Raw genomic sequence first — 23,770 nt, 5'->3', positions numbered from 1 at the left:
ACCTGTTCAGATCTTTTTTTTAAATCTGATGATTCTTTTCATATATTGATGGATTTGTTCAGCTAGTAGTTCATTTCAAATTTCTGCATCTATACTTATAGGTAAAATTGTCCTAAAATTTTCCCATCTGGTTGTGGTATCAAAGTTACACTAGTCTCATAAAATGAGCTCACAAACATATGCTTTTTTTTCATTTTTTGCAACAATTTGTGTAAGACAAAGGTTTCTCTTTTTGAACTTTTATAGATTTTACCTGCAAAATTACTTGAACTGGGTAGGGTTTTGTTTGCTTATTTATATGTGTGTGTACGTGTGGCCTGTGCTTTTGCTGGGGAGGAGATGGGGGGGAAGATGTTTAACTTAGATTCAATCCTTTAAATGAGGACAGGTCATCTTCTTCAGTTAGAGTTTTTTCTCATAATCAAACGGAAGCAAAATATATGAGAACTATGACCCAGATCCACACTGCCCACTCTCACGTTAATAGTTACACACATCCAGGTGAGTGCATCACCGCCTGGCTTTGCTGGGTACACTCCCATGTGCTTTTGACATGAGACCAGAGACGTATCAATTGCATCCAACTAATGTAGTTAAAATTAGTCAGCTACATTATCAATTTAGCCAAATTCTAACCTGGGTCAGGGAAATGAGATGCCCAGTAACCCTGGGCAAATGTGGATATTAAAAATATTTAATAAAACGTCACTAGGTTATGTCCTGGACTGTGTGTCATCAGCAGTTCATTTCAAAATGGCACTCGGGCTTTGGAATGGATTTGGCAATGGATTTGTGTTGAACGAGACAGCCCTTGGCTTCACACGCCAGAGAAACATCTGCCCTCCCCTCCATGGAGTGGGCACTGGGATTGTCTGAGAGAAACCCTGAAGTGCTTCTGTGGAGCTGACAGAGAACACTAAAGATAGTCACCACAGTAAGAAGGATAATCACTTGGGGAGGTATATTTTGTCTAATAGTAATAGCATCTACTTTGGATGGTGTCTACAAAAAGCTATAAAACAAGTGAATGAAGAATAACAACAAAGACTAATATTGTGAAAGTGAGAAGGACCAGGGGAAAAAAGTCTGAATTGTCCAGTTCTTCAGAAAGTTATCCCAGAAGGGGAAGGGCCACCACACTATTATAAGCCACTAAACTTTGAGTCTGTAACACAACTCACAATGGCAAGAGCTGCAGACTTCTCTTAATATCTTAAAAAAACTCCTCCACACTCTAGGTCTTGGATTTTGCAGCTATTATGGAAAAAGTGCGTGTGTGTCTTTTAAAAAAGGATCATCAGACCATCCACATAATTTTCAACGTTTAAGTATTGACCAAAGGTATTTGGGAGGAAACAGAGATATTGCAGCCTCTGACAGCCTCAGGAGAAAAACAGGGAATGATACCATTTGCTGAGTAGAAATAAAATATCAGATGCTACCTTGTTTTATCAGTTTGTCAAATTTTTCACATTCACCTTGTGCCCTGAGCTCCAAAATTCATTTAGGTACCTGTGCCAGTTTGAAGTTATTATGTACTCCAGAAAAGTCATGCCCTTTAATCCTCATTCAGTATTGCTGGGTGGAAACTTTTTGTTTCCATGGAGATAAAACCCACCCACTCAAGGTGAGGTTGCTTACTGGAGCCCTTTAAGAGGGAACTGTTTTAGAAAAAGCTTCAGAACCAAAAGAACCACAAGAACCAACACAGCCAAAGGAATGGACAGAGCCCCAGGGAAGCCACTGAAGAAAACCAGGAGAGAAAGCAAGCAGACATGACATCCCCACGTGACTTTCTGGGAGAAATCCCGAACATCATCAGTCTTCTTGATCCAAGGCATCTTTCCCTGGATGCCTTAATATGGACATTTTCGCAGCCTTAGGACTGTAAACTTGCAACTTAATAAATCTGCCTTTTAAAAAGCCATCCCATTTCTGGTATATCGTCTTCCAGCAGTTTGCAAACTAGAACAGTATCTCACTCAGAGTGGCACAGCCCAGGTTGGCGGAAGTTCCAACAAAGGTCCAACTTCCCAGGACTGCTCCCTTTCCCTGGCCTGGCTTTAGAGAGAGTGCTGGCTTTGCTGCCTGATGCTGTACCCCAGCATCAGTCACCCACCCCACTTCTGTTTCTGGGAATAGAGCTTAATCTCCTCTTTTACCTGCATGCCCACTGGCAAAGAAAATCGTAGTTGAACTTGAGTTACCAAAAGAAAAAGAAAAAGAAAAAAAATTGCACATGGCCTTTCTTTCATGAGACATGTCTTCTCTTCTTCATCATCCCACAAGGAGGACATAGACAAACAGGGATGGACCCCGCCAGAGCTGTCATGATTGTATCCTCTGGAAGGGGCTGGAATGGCCTCAAAGCAGGGGAAGTAAAACGCTGCTCTAACACTCAGCCTGGAGACTACTGTTTCCAGATCTCATTCTACATCGCTCACACGTAATCAGGGAAACCAGCCCTGGCATTATTTGAGATCCAATAATGCCGAATACCCCTTCCAGACATCCCAAGAACTCAGCTGCCTCCCCCAAGACTTCCCACTGTCACCCCACATGAAAGCCCACTGCATGGGATATGGGGTTTCCCGTGCAACAGTGAGCAAAGCAGACTCAGGGACATAGCCAGAGTGTGTCAGTTAGGTGAACAACAGACAGATGCAGAAAGCCACACAATGAGTCACTTTCTTTTGGATCTATTCACTGAGAAGGAGCAAGTTAAATTAGTTCAGCCTGGGCCTGGAGCTTACATTTACAAACAAAGGGCCCAGTTATGTAATTGGGGAGCTATGGGTGCACAGGGGTTCTCCACCCAGCAGGGCATCCGTGTCATCTGGGTGAGCTTTAAAAAGGTATAGAATATGCTCCTGGTCCCACATCCCCATCATTCTAAAGTGACCCATCAGGGAAGCCCAGGATGGAGTGCTTTTACAAAGCTCCCCATGAAATTCTGATGCAGAGGCAGCCTGGGCCAACAGCAGGGAGGTAGGGCTGCTTTCCCCAGGGCAGCCACCCACAGCCTGGAGGTGGGATGATAGCAGGGGGTAGACAACCCCCAGCGGGACCCTTACTCTCTCCGTAGTTTCTGGGATCCCACTTGGCTGAGATCAGCAGTCACAGAGTTACTTTACATCACAGCAACAGATAATGGCAATGTCAACTCCCATAGAGCTGTTCCCTAAACTGCCTAGGTGGACAGACCCTCATTCGCTGTGTGATGTGCAGCAGCCGAGCCAGAACCCCAGAGAGCCACCAAGCATCTCCCAGAAGCCTGGGCTGTGGTGTGTGTGTGTGTGTGTGTGTGTGTGTGTGTGTGTGTGTGTGTTTCCGAGGCTCTTAGGGTTCTAGGGAGGATGTTAGAGGAAAACCACATTTTCTTGTAACCAATTATAAATGGGGCCATCACCGCCCACCCCTAAGGGTTTCTTTTTGCCACAGAAATGTAAAAGGCCTAAGGAATTGCTTAAAACTCAGTCTAGAGTTGAAATTGTTTTAGATTTGCTAGGGGTCCAGGATCCCAAGAAATAAACACTCTCAACTGGTTTAACCGTGCAAGTACCTAAAGGATCTGACAGACCGACAGACATATGCGCACGCCTGCCTGTGCGCACACACACACACACACATGCGTGCTGTTCTTTCAAGTCCAGTGTGTAAGACAGGTCTATGGGCGTGTGAATAAGACGAAGGCCAAAAGGTAGCCGGTGGACAAGCCCTGTGGGTTCCCTTTTCGCAGGTAAGGGCTGGCTGAACAGGAGTCTCACCCGTGGGCATGGCAGCTCCCAGCTAGCACCAGCCTCCTGGGGTAGGGCACAGGGCACCTTCCAGGGGTCTTTGGAGCCAAGGCTCATTTGCATATATGCATATTTCCCTTTTCATCCAAATAATCTCATAAGTGACTGTGAGATTCCAACCCTCCAAAAAAAATCAAGTTCTAGGAGTTGAAATTGTTACCTAGTACTTAAGGATACTTACCCAAAAGGTAGTTTCCTTGCTCCTGTGTTTCTAGGCTGCTCAAGAGCAAATGCTTCCTTGTTTTTCTGTGGCTTTTAGGGTTTTCTTTTTGGGGCTGAAGTAGGGGGAACAGCAAGGGCAAAGTTTTTATAAAGGCAAAAGCTGGGTATTTCTTTTTTTTAAGTAAAAAAAAGTACTGATTTGTGGGGTGGTGGTGCTGAGGGAAACAGGCTCAGAAGCTCGGTGCAAGTCAGGCATGAAGTCAGACAATGCAACGGCAAAAGCTGTACCCAGTTCTTAGGAAAATAAGCTTGAGCACGAAACCTTGGATCTGGAGGAAGCCAGGTGGCCACTCTTTAGAAGTACACCATGGGAGAGTAAAACCTCTGCATTGTGTACACCACCTGCCTTGTGAATGGTCCCCAGCCCTGGTTCTAAGGGTTGACTGGTCCTCACTGGGCTCATTCAAATCACCAAAGAGCCTCCCTTTGAAATCCAGATGGGGGGTGAGGTGGAAGGTGGCTAAGGGCTTCCAGGGCCAACTGCAGTTTGGGGGTCCTCTGGGTTACGTCTCGAAGTACTTGTAGATGTGGGCCATATACTGCATCACACTCTGCCAGTCGGGCTGGTCGGTGTACAGCATCTCACTAAGTTCCAGGCTGGGTTTGATGCCTATACTTTCAGCTGCTTCAGTTGCCAATAAGAAATTCCCTTTTTCCTCCTGACTGTTGAACTCCTGGTATGGGATGTGAGCAGGGAGGTAGGTGTGGAGAGAAGAATGCCAAGCCATTGCTCCAACTGCTGCTGAAGTTGGTGATGTCAATATTTGCATAACCATCTGTCCTCTTCTGGGACCATTTCAGCAGAACATTACTCCTGGAGCTACCATACTCCCAGGCCAATGCAGCCAGAGGGTCTCTTCTTTCCACACTGAGTTTGCTCTGTGGTTTCAAGCCCCCAGCAGAATAGCTGAACAGTCTCGTGTTCCTGAAGCCCAAGGAAAGGGGTCTGTTCAGTGACTCAAGCGATAGGCTATTAAGGAGATAAGGGTCTGGTTTTAGGCCCTTAGGATCTTCCCTATAGAAGATTTAATAGAGGAAGGTCTGGGAGGTCCAAGCATGGAGCTGCTTCTTTGCTGGCTGTCTGAAGGCTACCACAGGCAGAATTCCTCTGCATTGGAGAAACAGCAGCGGCTGGAGTGGTTCTCACTGGAACGGCACTTAGAGGGATCCTGGGGGTGTTACGGTCAGAAATATTCTGTCCAGTCCTATCTGGGCATCCCAAGTCAAATGACTCGATTAATGACTTAACTGTGGCTACAGGCTCTGGAGATGCCAGGGAAGTTCTGTTAACATAGATGTCATGCTACTGCCAGGGAGCAGCAGCCTCAGAGCCCTCTGGCTCTTCATTCACAGGTCTGCTGTGGTCCTGCATGTCTCCCAGAAACTTCTGCAGCCAGGCGCTCTTCTCCTCCTCCAGCAGCCTCCTCTTCACCGTGAATAGCTCCTGTTGGGCCCCACACTTGATGTCATTGGCCACCATTACCGTGGTCTGCAAGTTGGCCTGGAACCACCTCCATTCTTCAGTCTCCTCCTTTGTCTGCTTAGTCAAAGCCTTTAGCTTCCTTTCCAGGTCTGACTTCTGTTCCTGCACCTTCATCACATTACTCTCTAGCTCACTAATGAGTTGATTATTATGTAACTTGATGGCTCAATGCTGTTTAACCTGATCTTCCATTTTAATTTATGGTTTCCTTCATGCCTTTTATCTCTGCATTGCTCTCAAATGCTTTCTCTTGCAGGTTTAAGCTGGTTCTGCTCAGCTGTTCATCTTGATGATCACATATCTCCTTCAGGTAAGAATAGTCCTTTTTCACCTTAGCTAGCAGGCTTGAAATACCTTTAATTTCATCATTTGCCTTTAGTAACTCTTGTTTGAGCTCACTGCAAGACATTTCCAATTGATCTTTCTCAGCTTGAATAACTTTCCACATTTCTTGAATTTTATGGCTCTCTCTCAGCCCAGTGAAACTGGTTGGTTTTTACCACATTTTGTTTCTCACTCTCCAGTTGGTCCTTTAAAGACCGATTTTCAATCTTCAGCTCCTCCCTAGCAAATCTGCACTCTTCCAAAGTTTTGAACATTACACCATTATTGTGCTGTTCCCATTTTAGAAGGCCATTCAGTTGTTCATTTTTCTTCCTTAAGAAGTTTAATCCTCTCTAAAGCTCCTTGGTTTTCTTCCTTCATTTTCTGTAAGCTGCAGGGCAACTGCTGCTGAATGTGGAGCAGCTGCTCCCTTTCAAGGTGGTCCTGCTCAAGAATGTATGCACACTTCTGCTGCAGCTCAGGGACTTTTCCTTCTTGGACACCAGGCTCTTCTTTATTGACTCATTCTTGTAAAAGGTTTATCAGCATCTTGTTTCCTTGACTTAGCTGCTCTGCTCTCTCTCAATGCTGATGAAAGGATGTCTCCAAAATAGTCTTCTCATCTGTCAGTTTCTCATTTTCAGCCATCAATTCCTGCACCATCTTTTGCTGGTCTGATAACTCCTGTAAAGTTGCCTGCCAATTCTTCTGCCATAGTGTGGTGATTTTCTTCCATCTTCTGTATCTTCTCAGTAAGGGAAGCCAGAAACAATTTGCTAATGTTGTTGGGGGAACTCCCAACAGTAGAGCACCTGGGGATCTTAAAGGGGTTGCTGAGAGAGGTCAGAGGAGAAGAGACAGTGTCTTCAGTAATGTGCTCCAAACCAGAGACGTCCAGTGACAAGTTAGCTTTGGTAACATCGTTACTTAAAACCTACTGTCTGGTATGCATTTTCATGTACCTCTTTTTTATACCTGTCTATCTCACTTGACAACTGATTTCCAGCTGGGCTACCGAAGCTTTACCCCTGAGTTGTAGGTTTGGGGCAGCTGCTGACACCAGTGTGACGTGCTGTTCCTTCTGAATTTGGTGAATACCTACCATGAGTTAGTTTCTCCTTCAAGGCCTGGTTTCCTTCCTTTAGATCAGCAAGCTTTTTCTGGAAAGTATTGTTCTTCTCCTCAAGAGCTCTTATCAAAGGCTTGGCATCAGGTGAGCCAGGTGCTCTGCTGACATTTGGTTCCAGGGCAGCAGTTCCTTGGGTGTTCCGGGCTCTTCTATCTTTGCAGTTCTTCAGCTTCCTTTGAAGCCTGAGGATTTTGCTATCTTTTGCTCTGGCTTCTGCCCAAAGTTCCCAAACCCGAGCCTGGAGCACAGCTTTTTTGCACTTTCATATTCTTTGCTTCAGTTTAGTGGAAGTGGACCTCAGGTGCTTTGTAGGGGTGGTGTGCTTGAAGATATTGGACTGGACCCAATTTCCTCCAGTTGGAGGGGCTATGTTGCACAGATCTTTATCTTCAGAAGTTACTGAAAGTTCTGGTGGAGTTGGAATGTCTGTCCGTTTGGTTGTTGTAACAGCCCCTGGAGCCTCAGGCAGCCTGGAGTGGTTGCCCATCGTTGGCCAACGTGGGCAGCAGCCTGGGCAGGATCTCCACAGTGTCTGTTCCGGCCTGCAGGGTGGCTGCCTCTGGAGGGTCCTATCAGTCTAAGAAAGGGACTGCACCTGCCCAGTCCCAGGGCCCTTTCTTAGAGCAGACAGGATGGCATGCACTCAGTAGAAGGGAGAGTATCCCATGGGTATCTGTATTTTTATTTACAAAATTTATTTATTTTTTTGTATATACAAGGTTTTAAAACAAGAGCTATACCCTCTCTAAATAAAAAAAAGAAAGCAGTTACAATTCAACTAAACACAGAAACTGTGTCAAAAGTTAGGAGGACCTATAACATAAAACGTTCCATTAAAGATGCTACTCATCCACATGGGCAGGCCCTTCAGTTATTGTTTTAACCGACATTTTTCTAAGATAGTGTCTGTTTCATCAGGGTTCAAAAAATGTATTGATCTAAAGGTGTGATTTCTAAATATATTTTTTATCTGTAGCAATTTTTCATTAGTCATTCTTTTTTGCTCCTAATTAAACTTGCCAAACACTGATTTATTAATTTTTTCAAATTATTGATTAGTCAATCCTCAACTTTTTTAACCTTTATTTTCTATTAAATTAAGTTTTACTTTTATCTTTATTATTTCCTTATCATGCTTTCTTTTCTCTGTTGGGCTTTTTCTAACTTCTTAACTTGGATTTTTATCTCATTAATTTTCAGCTATTTTTCATTTCTCTTACTAGACACCCTAGTGTTAACGCCAAACTAGGAGTCTCTTTTTTCACTTCTTTTTTTTTGTAAATAAAAGGTTCAAATACAATAGCTACACTCACTCCAAATTAAAAAAAAAAAAAGTCAGTTACAATTCAACTCAACACAGAAGCTTGCGTGAAAAGGTTAGAGGACCTAAAACATAAAAAGTTTCATTAAAGGTGATTTTGTGGTTTGTTGTCTGTTGTCTCATTTCAAGGATGTGGCTCTTTCTAGGTCACTTGAACTCAGCAAAGGGATGGTTATCTTGAAATAGTAACAGTTCACCCACAGTAAAAAGTGACAAATTTTACACATTTTTTTTTTAAAAGCATAATTACCCCCACCCCAAAACCATCACCACTGCTTCTTCCCTCCACATTTTGCTTTTTAAACTCATGGTTTGTTGGTTATTTTTTATTTCCTAATCCCGGAAAGTAGATACTAAAACAGCTCCTGGAAGAATTTACAACGAACTGCCTGAAGGTGCGAGAAGCTGAGGGGTTAGGGCGCGGTTAGGAGGGATGGTTGGCCAGGGGTCCCCTTCAGTCACTGTAGCCTCACCACTGACCAAAGAAGAGGGAAGGAGACTTCAGCCAACAGGAAGAAGGGAGGAAGAACAGGAGGAAGAGAGAAGTGGGGGGAAAACTGAAAATAAGAGGTGACTGTCGTGGAGAAATGCCTGGAGAGAAATGTCGTCGAGAAATGCAGAGAGAAGAAGCCCTTGGGAGGAGAGGCAGAGGTTTGGAGGGAAGCTGGGCAGGGTGGCAGCCCTGGGAGGATGCTGTCCCCCAGCACCACGGGACCTGGTGGGGGTAGAGGAGAGAGCCGCGGTGGTGCTGGTGGAGGAAGCCCACAGGGTACCCCCGCTACTGTGTGCGTGCCGTCCTGTGTGCCCCCGAAGCAGCCCTTACTGTGGTTTTGCAACCACAAAGCAAACACCTAGCAGAAATCAAGGTAGAATATAGACATTACTTGCATTTGAACTATGGCACTTAGCCATAAATTATTCTTTGGTATGGCAGCCACTGGCCCTGATTCTGACAGTACCAGTTCCATTGCTGTGTATAATGCATAATGTGAAATTCTCAGTTTTGGGGTGAGACTGTTCCTCAGTCCACAGGTCAGTATAAATTCAGACCCCCAATATACATGAGGCTCAGGCCTGAGGGTTTGATTTCTAGATAGTAGATAAGCTTTCTGGTTGTTTTCCTATGCTCATGGGTATATATATATATTTTTTAGTCCATCTTTCCACTAAGGACAACTAGGAAAGTATCCCAGACACAAAATTTCATTCTATTCTCTACTCAACTGTCAGCCTATCATAAAGGACTTTCCTAAATAACCTCTTTATGACTTTCTTTTACTAAAGTGCTGTATTTTCCTAAATAATATTTACGCCATCTGGTATATTAGATATTTCCTTATTTGTGGTTGTCTGTACCTCTCCCCTCTCCTTTCTAGAATTTAAGACCCAATAAGAAAGGGGCTTTGTGTGACAGTACATTTGCCTGCTTATTAAGCAACACTTCTCATTTTATTAGTTAGACATACTTGAAACAAAGCAAACACCTAGTGGAAATCAAGGGAGAACACAGACATTGCTTGCATTTGAACTGTGGCACTTAGCCACAAATTATTCTCAGAAGGCATCTTTGCAGATGTGAAATATATGGTGTGAACAAAAGAGTGGCACAAACACATATGTACTATTTAAAGAATAATTATACTGAGCCCCCATGTAGCCAACTAAGGTCCAGAGTACTGTCAGAACCACAGAAGACCCTGCCACATGCCCTCCTCTTATCACACAACTCACACCCCCCTCAAGAAGTTAACATCATTTTGATTTATCGCAAAAATTCCCTTGTTTTTATTAATAGTTTTATCACCCAACGTGTAAACTTCCAAACAATATAATCCGATTTTTCCCATTTCGAAAAAAAAAAGTTCATAATGTTAAATATCTCTATTCAATTTTAAATAAACTTTGTTACTTAGGAATCAATGGATTTGATGAATATTATATATTTCAATGCAATAACCATCTTCACTCTCAGAAATCTCACAATAAAAGGTAACAGTTGCACAGAAAATGCTAAGTAACATAAAATAACAAAGATTTTAGACTTCTGCGAAAATTTCCTTTGTGTTTATATTGGTAATAGTATATCCCAACAGATTAGTGGTCTGGACAGGAGGGAAAATTGACACAGAATAAAATGTCTCCATAGATTTTACACAAAATGCTTATTCCATCTTAGAGAATTAAGAATTAATTTGACTGGCAAACAAAAAATGATCATAGATATAAAATGTTTCAGTCTTAGGAAATGATTTTTATGTCACTGTCCATCTAGGAAAACCTAGAAAATCCTTTGAATTATCAGGTAGGAAAACAATACAACTAGAATTGCAACTTATCTTGAATATTAGATATGCTGTCATATATTCATTAAGCTACTTTTAAGGAAACCTATATATTCGAGAATATTTTATAATCAACACTGCTAACCTGAAGGGCATATAAGATGACAAAGAATTTAACATTTCTAAGAACTTTTAAAAAAAATTCTCAAACCTTTCAAGTTCTTTCTTTTGTCCTCCAAATGCAATCACAGTTCTAACTGCTGCTAAAACCTCTTCAGCTACTGCTCCAGCTTTTGCATATGCCAAGAGTTCTTTATCAGTAAATGAAGATAATATCTGTTTAAAAATGCAATTTAAGATCATTGAAATTTTTAGACAACTTCATCTTTTGTAAAATAAAAATAAATCAATATACAAATAGAACAAAATCTTTGACTCTCTGGTCTTGGTGTTTTAATTTACATATATATTATATGTATGTTTTCAAACTTATGCTATATATATTTTAATATAAGATGATATATTCAAATATACATTCATTTGATAAGCTATCTGTAATCTTTCTGGACTAAGAAGGGGTATAATAGATTAGATCAATGTAAAATTTTACTTTTCCACTGAACGCTCCACAGATCCTCTCCATACATAGGTGGAACAATTTTGGAGATCTTAAATTTCAGAAAAGAATGGCTATGCTATACTATAATCATAAATACAGAAGAAAGGCACTATATCAAGAAAATATGGTGTGTGCTTAATAATGCAGTGATTGCTGTCAAGGAGAGAGGTGGAGGGGTACATCTATGTGGTGACAAGACATCAAGTAGGTTTTACACGCCAGGGGAAGCAGTGAGTTTCCTTTGCTGGTGCGTCTAGGTAAAAGAATACATTCACCCTACAGGGGGGTCTTTGTTTCATGGATGCTCTTTCATCTTTCTGTTTAATTCCTGGGCATTTGGTCTGTGGAAAGGACAGTGCTGGGTACTTCATATACACAAATTTTATTCATTCCTCTCAACTGTACAGTAGAGGAGGCATTCTTCCCCACCCCCTTACATTGGATGAAAAAGGGGTGTGAAGAGGTGAAGTAATTTGCTACTAAGTGAAATAGCCAGGATCCAAGCCTGAATCCTTATGGCTTCAAAGCTTGAATTAATAGCCACTGGGGTGTATCTCTCTCTGTAAGCCAGCCAATGAGTGTGAACTTGGGTCCTAAGGGCATTATGAAAACTGAATCAGCTGGTATGGGCAAAGGACTGTTTGCAGCTGGAAGGCTGAAATGCTCCATTAACCAAATAAAGATTATGCACAACAAATTTATTTTAAAAAATATGATTAAACAGTATTGTACTATTTCAATAAATGATTCTCAGGCATTATGGACTCATTTGCATAAGTAATATCAGATTATTTCTTCTTAGCATAAAAACTCAAAATGTGTTTAACAGCTGATACTTTTCTTTGCTGTGGATGAAACCAAAAGGTGCTTTAGTAGGGATAGAAAAGAGTGGGTGAAGGGAAATGAGCATTTATTGACTTTGTTCTATGTTTAGACACTTTGCTGAGAGCTTTATGTATACCTACTTTTGTTTACTCTAATCCTCACAAACTTCTATAAGGGAGAAATTATTACAAGTATAGCAATGATCACGCAGCTAATAAGTGAAAGGGCCTGCAATGGAATGCAGAAGAATGCAGACACCTGAAGTCTGTGTGTCAGATTCAAACAACTTGATCTTTGGGAAAAGTCTAAGCTTTGGAATCAGATAATATTTTTTTCACATCTCAATTCTCCAACTCCAAACTTGTGGTCTTGGATAGGGTTGGCCTCCAGGAACTGCTGTCTCCACATACAAAGAGAAGAAAATATTCCCTAATGTATAGATTATAAAATAGTCTATAAAAAGGCCCTAACAAAGTTCCTGTCACATAATAGCACAGAGCAGCTAGTCATTTCCCTTTCTTCCTCTTCCCTCATTATGTTATATTATACCACTTCTAAAGTGGCTTGAGAAAAGAAAACCAACAATAGGAAGATAAACAATAAATATTTTTGAATTAGAAGCTTAAAAATTTTCTTTATTGTTAACACACCAGGGATCATACCGAAGTGTTTCCTTCTCACTTTTATGACCTTCCACAATTATAAGGAGAAAAGAGTACAGTAGAATCTATTCATTAATTTTTTTTTCTTTAAGAGATTGAGTTTATTAAAGAGAAAAGACCTCCAAACTATTTTCAGGGATATGAAAGGACAACTTTCACTGTTCCTCCAATATAAAATCAACAGAATGATGATACTTCATCATTATAATTCCCCATACCAATCTCTTCTTCTAAAGGCTGAGAATTTCTTAAACAAATCCTAATTGATATGAGGCTGTACTGTAACAGTGACTTATGAAATTGTCATTTCTATAAGTTAAAAGCATGTTATAAGCAATTTGTATTGTTTAAACTAATATACTCAAAAACGATATTTTTGGCCACTATAAATATTTTGACCTAAGCTTTATTCCTTCTATTTTTCAATGTAGCCATAAAAAGGAATGAAGTCCTTTGTCAAAAAGGTGAAGAGGCAGCCAATTCAATGGGAGAATATATTTGGAAACTACATATCAGAAAAAGGCTTGATATCCTGTGTACATAAAGAAATTATACAGCTCAACAACAAAATAACACACAACGCAATTATAAAATGGGCAGAGGATATGAGCAGACACTTTTCTGAAGAGCAAATACAGATGGCTAAAAAGCACATGAAGAGATGCTCATTTTCACTAGCTTTAAGTGATATGCAAATTAAGGCCACAATGAACTATCACCTCACACCTATAAAAATGGCTGCAATTAAATAAACAGAAAACTACAAATGTTGTAGAAGGTGAGGAGAAATTGGAACATATATTCACTGTTGGTGGGAATGTATAATGGTAAAGTCTCTGCGGAAGACAGTTTGGTGATTCCTAAGAAAACTAAGTATTGAGTTATCCTAAGGCCCGATGATACCAATACTTGGCATATACCCAGAAGAGCTGAGGGCAGTGACTTGAACAGACATCTGCACACCGATAACATTGCTGTGCAGATGTCTGTATGAGTGGCATTATTCACAGTTGTCAAAAGATGGAAATAATCCAAGTGTTCATCAACAGATAAGTGGATAAACAAAATGTGGCATATACATCCAATGGAACATTATGCAGCAGTAAGATGAAATGAAGTAATGAAACATATGACAATGGGGATGAATCTTGAGGACACAATGTTGAGGGAAAATGTCAAACACAAAAGGACAGTTACTATATGATTTCACTATTATGACTCTGGAAAAGGTAATCTCAGGGCTTACACTGTAGAATATAGCAGCCCTAGAGGGTCACAGAAGCCAGAGATGGAGGAAAGTCTATCCAAAGAAGATAAATCTAAATGCAAGGGAACAGATAGATGTGATGGTAACTAATTGGCAGGTTTATAAGTAACACTGCCATATTGAAAGGGAATATGATTAAAAGGGGGATATATAGTGCTGTGTAACCCACCGATTAAATCTACAATTATAAATAAGTTCTCACATGAACTGTTTCAATGATTTGATAGTGGACAAAGAGCTAATAGTAGAGGGGTATAAGGAAAACTAAAATTGCATGCTATGGCCAATAGTTAACAGGAAGACATCAACAGTACCACAGCATGACGAGGAGCCACTAATTGGAGGGGAGGGACAAGTGATAAGGGGCAGTTTTGATTTGACAGTTGGGGATGCTGTGTTTGCCAGTTCTTTGTCTCTACAGAACAATGAAAATTGTCTAAAATTGAGAGTGCCGCTGATTGTAAAAGCAAGCAAGGATACTGCAAGACATGGTTTGTTTATTTTGCACATTATCCATGATGCACAATAGATGGAGGAAGCCGAAGGATACACTGACAGAGAAGCATGATGGCAAACAATGAAACATTTCTATGATGGAATATGGTGCATTTACAAAAAGGAAGGACCTCGAGAAGCACACACAACAAATTGAATAAACCTTGGGAACAATGTGTTCTGCAAAATAAGCCAGAAATAAAAGAACAGATATGCTAAGATCTCTCTCAGAAAATACTTGTAAGAAAATGGTAGCTTAGATTATAAGTCCTTATAGTAGCCACATTCAGCCTGAAGTTAATATATTTCTAGATTCTGAGACACTGAGGTATATGTGTCTATCAGCTGGTATTTCTCTGGAATTTTCAGTAGCTCTGTGACACCTAAGACCCAGAAATGGAGTGCTGTGCCCCTGAAAATTAGCATAGCTATATACATTAACAGTTAAAGTAAAGACCTGCAAGAGAGATCAGGTCTCAGCTAGAGTTAAAATGAAGTCAGTCTGGCTGGGTCTAAGGCAAATTAGAATGAAGGGTAAAAGATGATAGTGTACTCTAGACCTTCACCTACTGCATGAGATCAAAGGCAGAGAGCCTAAATTTTCTAGAACCTAAATTTTCTGTAGCACAAAAGCTAAATCAACCTGTCTGGACAGCTAATGTAAACAACCCAAACTCCTGGAGTACAGAACGGCTTAATGTAATATCTGGATACATCTAAGACTGTGGTGGGCTGATAAAGAGTATGGTAGAGTCCCTTGAGGGTCCAAAGGGAAACAAATATATATATTTCAATAGTTTAACGATTAAACTTTCCCATCTGGGAAACCCTGGGTACCCTCTCAATCATTGGGGACTCCCAAGAAAATAGGTCAAGAGTTTGATTTTTATTTTGGCCTATGAAACTTATTTTTGTAGTGGAGAAGCTAGGACTACCTAAAATGAGGCCTAAGAGTTGCTTCTAGGAAGCCTCCTTTGTTGCTCAGATGTGGCCTCTCTGTCTCTAAGCCCAAATCTGCAAGGAAAATCATTATCCTCCCCCCAACATGGCACAGTACATCCAGGGATGAAAGTCTCCCTGGCAACTTGGAGTATGACTTCATGGGATGAGTCTGGCCCTGGCACCATGGGATTGACAACACCTTCTGGACCAAAAGGGTGAAAAGATGTGCAATAAAAAAGGCATTAGTGGCTAAGAGAGATCAAATAGAGTCAAGAGGCGATTCTGGAGGCTACTCTAACAATGCAAGTTCCAGTTAGACAGTGCTAATTGCCATGGTTTGCTAAGCCCCTACCAATATCACTCCTGTTGATTCTTAAGAACAGCTACAGCTTGAACTGAGGGTCTATAAAGGTTTCATGCTCTAGGTTTGCCTTCATGGAACATATAATTCCTGGAAGGTTCCTAGGTCAGATAAATCATAAAACTCAGAGGGACCAGCCACTCCAAGATTATTTCATCCCCCTATCCTTCAGTATGGACACCCTTCTCAACATGACAAAGTCAGAACAGGCATTGTCCAAAGATCCCTTTAGATTGGGAGAAGGATTAAAGGACAAGAAGGAGATATAACAGAGAAAATGGGATTCAACAAACAAATATGGCTTCTGAATCATTATTTTAATATTCTTTCTAGCCCTCAGTGATTTGGAGCAGCTAGAAGGGAAAATCCTATGTAGGGGAATGGTAGCCCATATCAAACTCTGGGATCTGTTCTGCAGCTACTTGTTGAAGTATGCCTTGAAAATTATTGCTTTTTCTTTCTTTGCTTTGTCTATATGTTATATCATACAATAAAAATGTTTTCAAAAGGAGATGAAATCCTAATATATGCAACAACATGGATGAAGTTTGAAGGCAGCATGTTGAGTAAAGTAAGCTACAAAAAGACAAATATTTTATGAGCTCACTGACATAAAATAACTAGAATTTAAAAACTCATAGACTCCTGCCTGCCATGTGGGAGACACAGGTTTGATTCACAGCCCACACACTTCCCAAAAACAAACAAGCAAGCAAATAAAAAGAAAGGAAAAAAAAAAAACAAAAATTCAACAAATGGTGCTACAATAATGGGATACTCACATGGAAAAAGAATGAAATGTGACGCCTGCCATATAGCATACAAGGAAAAAAAACTCACGGAGTCACAATCCAGAATACAGATTATGAGGGGATGGGGTGAGGATAGGAAATAGGAAGTTAAGGCTTCAAATGTATAGTGTTTCCATTTGGAATGATAGAAATGTTTTAGTAATGGATAGTATTGACAGTAGAACAAAATTGTGAATGTAATTAATGGCTCTGAATATGGCTGAAAGGTAAAATATTAGGTTGTATATATGTTAAAGGAATAAAATTTTTTTAAAAATCCATGAAACTACTTCACACAAACACTACACCCTAAGTTATACCATGGACTATAGTCAATAGTACAATTATAAAAATGTACTTTCACCCATTGTAACAAATGTTGCACGCCAAGGTGTTAATAATAGTGTTGTTATGGGAATTCTTTATGTTGGGCATGAATGTTCTATATACCTACAACTTCTCTTAAATTTCCGAGGAATCATCAAACTATCTTCCACAATAGTTGCACCGTTTTACATTGCCATCAGGAAAGATGAGTGTTCTTATTTATCCACTTCCTCTAAACACTTACTATTTTCCATTTTTTTAATAGTAGCCATTCCTATGGGTGTGAAATGGTATCTCATTGTGGCTTTGATTTTTTTATTCTATTACCATATATATACAACCTAATATTTCCCCCCTTAACCACATTCATATATATATTTCAGTGCTGTTAATTACATTCACAATGTTGTGCTGCCATCATTACCATACCATTTCCATCATTCCAAATAGGAATCCTTTATATCTTAAGCCTTAACTTCCCATTCTCTATCCCCACCCTATTCCCTGGTAACTTATATTCTAGATTCTGACTCTATGGGTTTGTGTATTCTAATTGTTTAAAAACAGTGAGATCATATAATATTTGTCCTTTTGTGTGTGGTTATTTCATGTATCAGGACTTTATTCCTTTTTTTTTTTTTTTTGCATGAGGAGGCACTGGGAATCGAACCTGGGTCTCCAGCATGGCAGGTGAGAACTCTGCCTGCTGAGCCACCATGGTCAGCCCTTCATTCCTTTTTATGATAGAATAATATTTCATTGTATGTATATACCACATTTTATTTATCCATTCATTGGTTAATGAACACTGGGGTGCCTCCATCTTTTGGCAATTGTGAAAAGTGCTATGAACATCGGTATGCAAATATCTGTCCAAGTTCCTACTTCAAATACTTTCAGAAATATACCAAGTAGTGGGATTGCCAAGTCATATGACAGTTCTATACTTAGCTTTCTGAGAACCACCAAACTGTCTTTCACAGTGGTTAATCATTTTACATTATCACCAGGAAAGAATGAGTATACTTGTTTCTCCACATCTTCTCCAACACTTGTTCTGTGTTTTTGTTTTTAAATCACAGCCGTTAAATGGTATCACCTTGTGGTTTTGATTTGCATTTCCCTGATGACTAAGGAAGCTGAGCATCTTTTCAGGTGTTTTTTTGGTCATCTGTATATCTTCTGTGGAGAGATGTCTATTCAAGTCTCTTGCTCATTTTTTTAACTGGGCTGTTTGTTTTTTTGTTAAGTTGAAAGATATCTTTATATATTCTGGGTAGTAAACTTTTATCAGATATGTGGTTTTGAAATTTCTTCTCCCATTGTGTATGTTGTGGTTTCACATTCATGATAAAGTCCTTTGAGGCTCAAAAGTTTTTAATTTGGATAAGGTCCCATTTACATATTTTTTCTTTTGTTGCTTGTGCTTTGTGTATAAATTCTAGGAAACCATTGCCTAACACAAGGTCCTGAAGATGCTTCCCTAGATTTTCTTCTAGGAATTTCATAGTTCTAGCACTTACACTTAGGCCTTTGAGTTGATTTTTGTATAAGATGTGAGATACAGCTCCTTCATTCTTCTGCAAATAGAGACTCGGTTTTCCTTGCACAAGTGTTGAAGTACTATTCTTTCCCAATTAAGTGGTCTTGCCACCTTGTCAATAATCAGTTGGCTATAAATATGAGGGTTGATTTCTTAGCTCTGAATTCAGTTCCACTACTCTATCTGTCCTTGTGCCAGTTCCATGCTGTTTTATTTTATTTTTTTAAAAATGGGCAGGCACCGGGAAACAAACCCGTGTCTTTAGTATGGCAGGCGAGTACTCTGCCACTGAGCCACCGCTGCCTGCCCACCATGCTGTTTTGATTACTATGGTTTGATAATGGGTGTGTGAGTCTTCCAACTTCATTCTTCTTTTCCAAGATGGCTTTGGCTATTCAGGGCCCCAAATTCTTACATATAAATTTAATGATTGACTTTTTTACTTCTGTAAAGAGGTTTTTGGAATTTTTTATTTGGAATGCATTGAATCTATAAATTTATTTGTGAAGGACTGACAACTTAGTGATATTTCATCTTCCAAATCATGAACACAGAATGCCCTTCCATTTATTTATGTTCTATGATTTCTTTTAACAATGTTTTGTAATTTTAAGTGTAAGTCCTTTAAATTCTTGGTTACATTTATTCCTACATGCTTAATTCTTTTAGTTGCCTTTGTGAATGGAATTCTTTTCTTGAGTTCTTCTTCTAATTGTTAATTACATGTGTATAGAAATATTACTGATTTGGGCTGTTGATCTTGTAACCTGCCACTTTACTGAATTCATTTATTAGCTGTAAGATTTGTTGTGGATTTTTCAGGATTTTCTGTACATAGGATCATATCATCTGCAATCAGGAAATGTTTTACTTCTTCCTTTCCAGCTTGGATGCCTTTTAATTCTTTTTCTGGCCTAAATGATCTGGCAAGAACTTCCAGTACAATGCTGAATCAAGTGGTGACAGTGGGCATCCTTGTCTTTTTCCTGATCTTAGAGGAAAAGCTTTCATTCTCTCACCAAAAAGTAGGATGTTAGTTGTCAGTTTTTCATATATTTACTTTAATGTGTTGAGGAAGTTTCTCTCTTTTCCTAACATTTTAAGTGATTTACAAGAAAGTGTACTGGATTTTGTCAAATGTCTACTCTGTATTAATTGACATGATCATGTGGTTTTTTCCCCTTCATTCTGTTAATCTAGTGTATTACATTAATTGATTTTCTTATGTTGTATGAAGCGTGCAGCCCAGCGATAAATCCTACTCTTCAAATACTCTTTAAGCCCCACTGCCTTTCCCCTCTTCTTTTCATATCTGATGATATGAATATTGGATACTTTATTATTTTCCCACAGGTCCCTGAAGCTTTTTTTCAGTTTCTTCCTATAATTCAAATAGGATGAATTCTGTTTTCCTGTCTTCAGTTTCATTGATTCTATACTGTCAACTCCACTCTATTGGATTGATCCATCAGCATGATTTTTATTTCTCTTATTGTATTTTTCAGTTCTCTAATTTAATTTTTTCTTTTTACTAACTTCATTTCTTTGCTGAGATTTTTAATTTTTTCATTTGTTTCAAGATAGTTTGTAATTGATTATTGAAGCACATCTGTGAATGCCATCTTAAAAAACTTGTCAGATAATTCCACCGTCTTATTCATTTCAGTGTTGGAGTCAATCAACTGTCTCTTTTTTTGTCCTCATTCAAGTTGTGAGTTTTTTGTTTCTTGGAATGACGCATGATTTTTTATTATGTTGTGAAGATTTTGTCAGTTATGTTAAGGGACTCTGTCCTATTTAAATCTTATATTTTAGCACACAGTCTCCCTTTTTAGGTTTAGCATATAATTTTCAATGTACTTTTGTGAGCCGTGATTTCAGTGGCAGTCTAATACCCAGAGCCTTTGTGTGTGGGGGGCAGGGGTGATTTGCAGTTTGGTCTACTTGGTTTATTTGTTGTTGCTGGGATTCCCTTTAGCCCCTGCTGATGTTACTGAAGGCCCACAGTTACAAAGTGGTTTCTTGAACCAGACCACTTGCTCTGATTTTTACTTGCTTTTACCTGCTCACTCTTGTGTCTCTAGATTAGGGAGGAGAGACTGAGCTTCACAGACTGGGCCACAATTTTTTTTAATATGACTGACAACCAGAGAATGTAAGAGAATTTTTTTATGTCATACCAAAAGTTTATGGCAGAGTGGGGATTAAACCTTAGTTCCAGCAACAAGCTTAGGACTCTTTTAGTCCTGAATAAACAGTAGCTGAAGTAATGTGTAATTAATTATTAAAAGATTAACTTATGATATATTTTTCCTAACAACCAGAATGGGACAGCAATATATTTAAACAGGAGAATCTTTTACTTTATTCTTTCATTAACAGAAACAGAGTTGCAAAGAAAACCATTTAAAGCCTGTGTTACTCTGAGCAATAAATTAACAGAGTTCTCTAAACTTCAATTTCTTACTGAGATAACATCCATACTTCAGAAAGATAACCTGTTATTTGCCTGATATAAGAGAAGCTCAGCCAATGGTAGCTATTGTACACAATCACATAACAACTTCCATCTTTACAGGGTATTTCCAAAACTTCTTGGATACTTAAAGCCTGATTTATTTTGTGTTAGACTTGGCTTTCCTTGGCTCTCCCTTTATTTAGATCATTCTTTGCTACATGAATCTGTAGTGTATTCTCTAAATTGTATCAAACCCAACAAAAATTACACACTGGCCCAATATTTCCGCTGCAACCCATATTTATATAAAATCATTAAAAAAGAAACAACCCTCTCAGCCTTAAAAGGGAAAATAAGTTTTACAAGATCTTTGGGTGGGTGGGGGTTGAGTACGGGTACTTTAATTCCTTTGCCTTTGTGATTGGGAGCCAGAGCTGCAGACTAAGAGCTAAAACGCAAACTGGGCTAGAAAATATCTAAAAATAGAAAAAGCTTTTTTTCTTAAGTTATTTTTGTAATAATGTGTTTAAATGTGTTATAAACATAAAAGCAGGTGTAACCTCCTTAAATTTACAATGCTTAAAAACTTAAAATCAATTTACAAATTTAATAAAATCTACAAAACAAAAAACATTAAAATAGTATTATTAATTGCATGGGACACATGTTGTTTATAGAACATGAATAACTCGTCATGAGAATATGGCATTGTCCACTAGACAACTTGGCTCTTTAAAGCTCAGCGTACCTTTAGCAAGTTTTTATTATTTTTTTAAAGCCAAGAGATGAACTACAAGAGGTACTTCTTTCCTATGCCTTCTTATATCTGCATGTCCTAGGACAGCAAGAATCTCAGCAAGGTTAGGATCCAATGAGCCCATATCTGCTTAATTCTCTCTGATTTTGGCCAAAAGATATAAAGCCAACAGAAAGTATAGTAGAGAATGAAGGTCACTGTGATAAGAGCATCTTCCATTAGGGAGAAAAGCCACTTAAAAACCTAGATTCATGAGCTTCACCTACCTTGGCCCAGACAGCAGCTGATAGTCCAAGAACAGGACTGACAGCCAGAATCACAAGGGTTAGTTTCCAACCACGTGTAAATCCTACTATAAAACCAGTGAAAAACGTTGCTATTGACTGAAAGAACATTCCAATTTTATCACCAATTCCGTCATTAATTTTGGAGACATCACTAAAAAACAGCATTAGAAAAAGATGTTAGAATTGTAAATAATATTTCCCTCCTGAATCGCTCATTTTTTTTTAGTATGGGGTAAATTATTTTATATCTAGGGTCTTGTGTGCTTGTTTTGTTTGGCAGGATGCAAGTCTGTAGTAGAATATCCGTCATTAAGAACAGGGATCTGTGATCCGTGTGGCCCCAGAAAGTGGATGTAAGTGTACTAAAAAACTGTTCAACCTGGAAATTTCAAATTTCCCCAGAAAGCATTATGTGGATGATCTATTGCAGACCTCGGAGGATTCCTTGAGTTTGGCAAGTTCAATCCTTCATTGAGAGCCAGTCATGCAGGTCCCCCATTAATGCTCTGCCAAGGTACTGGGAACAACAATATGCATGAGACAGGGTCTACTGCTCAGAAGTAATTTAATCTCAAAATCAGCTCCTAATAATGCAATGACACCTCTCTCACTTTAATAAGAATAAGAACCAAGTCTGAGTTAAATAAAAACAGCATACTTACTCTGTGAGCCGGGTGTTAAGCTCCCCAACATCATGTACATCAAACCAGCCAACCTCCTGTCGCATTATGGCATGAAAAAACTGCTTTCTAATTTTGTATATTTGTCTTCCAGCTGCCAAGCACCAAAATGAAACCTGGATGTAGGCAGCAACAAGCACACCAGCCCCGATTCCACTGTAATAATAGGCATACCTGAAAAACAACAAAAGCACTGCACATACTCTTTCTTTCCTTAATCAATGCATCTTGATTTTAAGACCGTTCATTCCTACTTTCTCAATTATTTGGACATATTACCATTCTTATTCTTAACAAATAAAAAGGGGTTGTAACAAGCAGAGTTGTAGGTGAGCATGCAATTATATTAGTTCTAATGTAGAACAGTTAAGAGTGTGGTTTCTGCTCTGGCTCAAATCCAAGCTCTAAAGTTAACTGCTGTGTCTTAGGCAAGCTGCTTAACCTTTCTAAGCCTCTGATTTCTTACTGGTAAAATGGAGATAAGAACAGTAATGCAGTAATACATGGGATACACTGGAGCCAGTACCCAGAACATAGTAAGCACTCTGAGAATGCCAGTTATTGTGAAAGACCTGTGTGCCACATTAGGGCACCAGAGTATCAGGTAAGACCTGCTGCTTTAATCCTGTCTACTTTTATTTCATCAGCTTTAGCCGATGAGCACTTTGTGATGGTCTCTGCATATTGGAAAATGGAAAAAAGTAAAAGAACTTGTCAGAAAGTGGGACCAAGAGATAGAAATAGTCCCCCTGGCCATTTAGGGTATTAATTTGGCAGAGATTAAGTGTTGAGAAGAATTTTTATATCATCTGTCCAACCATAATCTTGTTTATCTAGAATTGTTGATGTTTCCTTGATCTGAGCCATCATACTTAAAGAAAAATTAAGCAACTCTTGGAATTCACTAAGCAATTCATTTTTACATGAAAGGTAAGTACTCTAAAGTGAAACGTAGGATTCTTCATTTTTGAAGTTAACAACTTGCCGTCTTCAAATAAAAATGTTTGAACTGTGCAGAAACTATTAAAATGAATAAGTAATAACCAGATAATTGCTGATCATATTTTTCACATGTAACTGTTCAATCAATCAGGAATCATGGTAAATAAATCTTCCCCAAGTTACACAAGGTAATTCACAATATATTTATCAGGAAGGATATAATTAGAACAGTAAATTTTAGATAATGAATAACTCA

General features: G+C 39.2%; 1 protein-coding gene and 1 pseudogene across 4 annotated transcripts in view; both read right to left on the bottom strand.

The window, feature by feature from the left end:
• Positions 1–23,770, bottom strand: part of ABCB1 (ATP binding cassette subfamily B member 1) — a 261,471-nt gene that overhangs the window by 49,959 nt on the left and 187,742 nt on the right. For all 4 annotated transcript variants that reach the window (XM_077148311.1, XM_077148221.1, XM_077148394.1 and 1 more), the window contains exons 6-8: positions 22,555–22,746; positions 21,872–22,043; positions 10,770–10,894 (exon numbers count right to left, since the gene is read on the bottom strand). In XM_077148311.1, coding sequence (XP_077004426.1) covers positions 10,770–10,894; positions 21,872–22,043; positions 22,555–22,746 — 489 coding nt within the window. The remainder of the gene's footprint in view (positions 1–10,769; positions 10,895–21,871; positions 22,044–22,554; positions 22,747–23,770) is intronic.
• Positions 270–8,900, bottom strand: LOC143673664 (cytospin-B pseudogene; annotated as a pseudogene).

The sequence above is a fragment of the Tamandua tetradactyla genome, chromosome 1 (assembly GCF_023851605.1).
Source record: "Tamandua tetradactyla isolate mTamTet1 chromosome 1, mTamTet1.pri, whole genome shotgun sequence".
In the NCBI taxonomy this organism is placed as follows: domain Eukaryota; kingdom Metazoa; phylum Chordata; class Mammalia; order Pilosa; family Myrmecophagidae; genus Tamandua; species Tamandua tetradactyla.
Note: the sequence above shows the minus strand (reverse complement) of the source record. Positions and strands in the feature narration are given on the sequence as shown.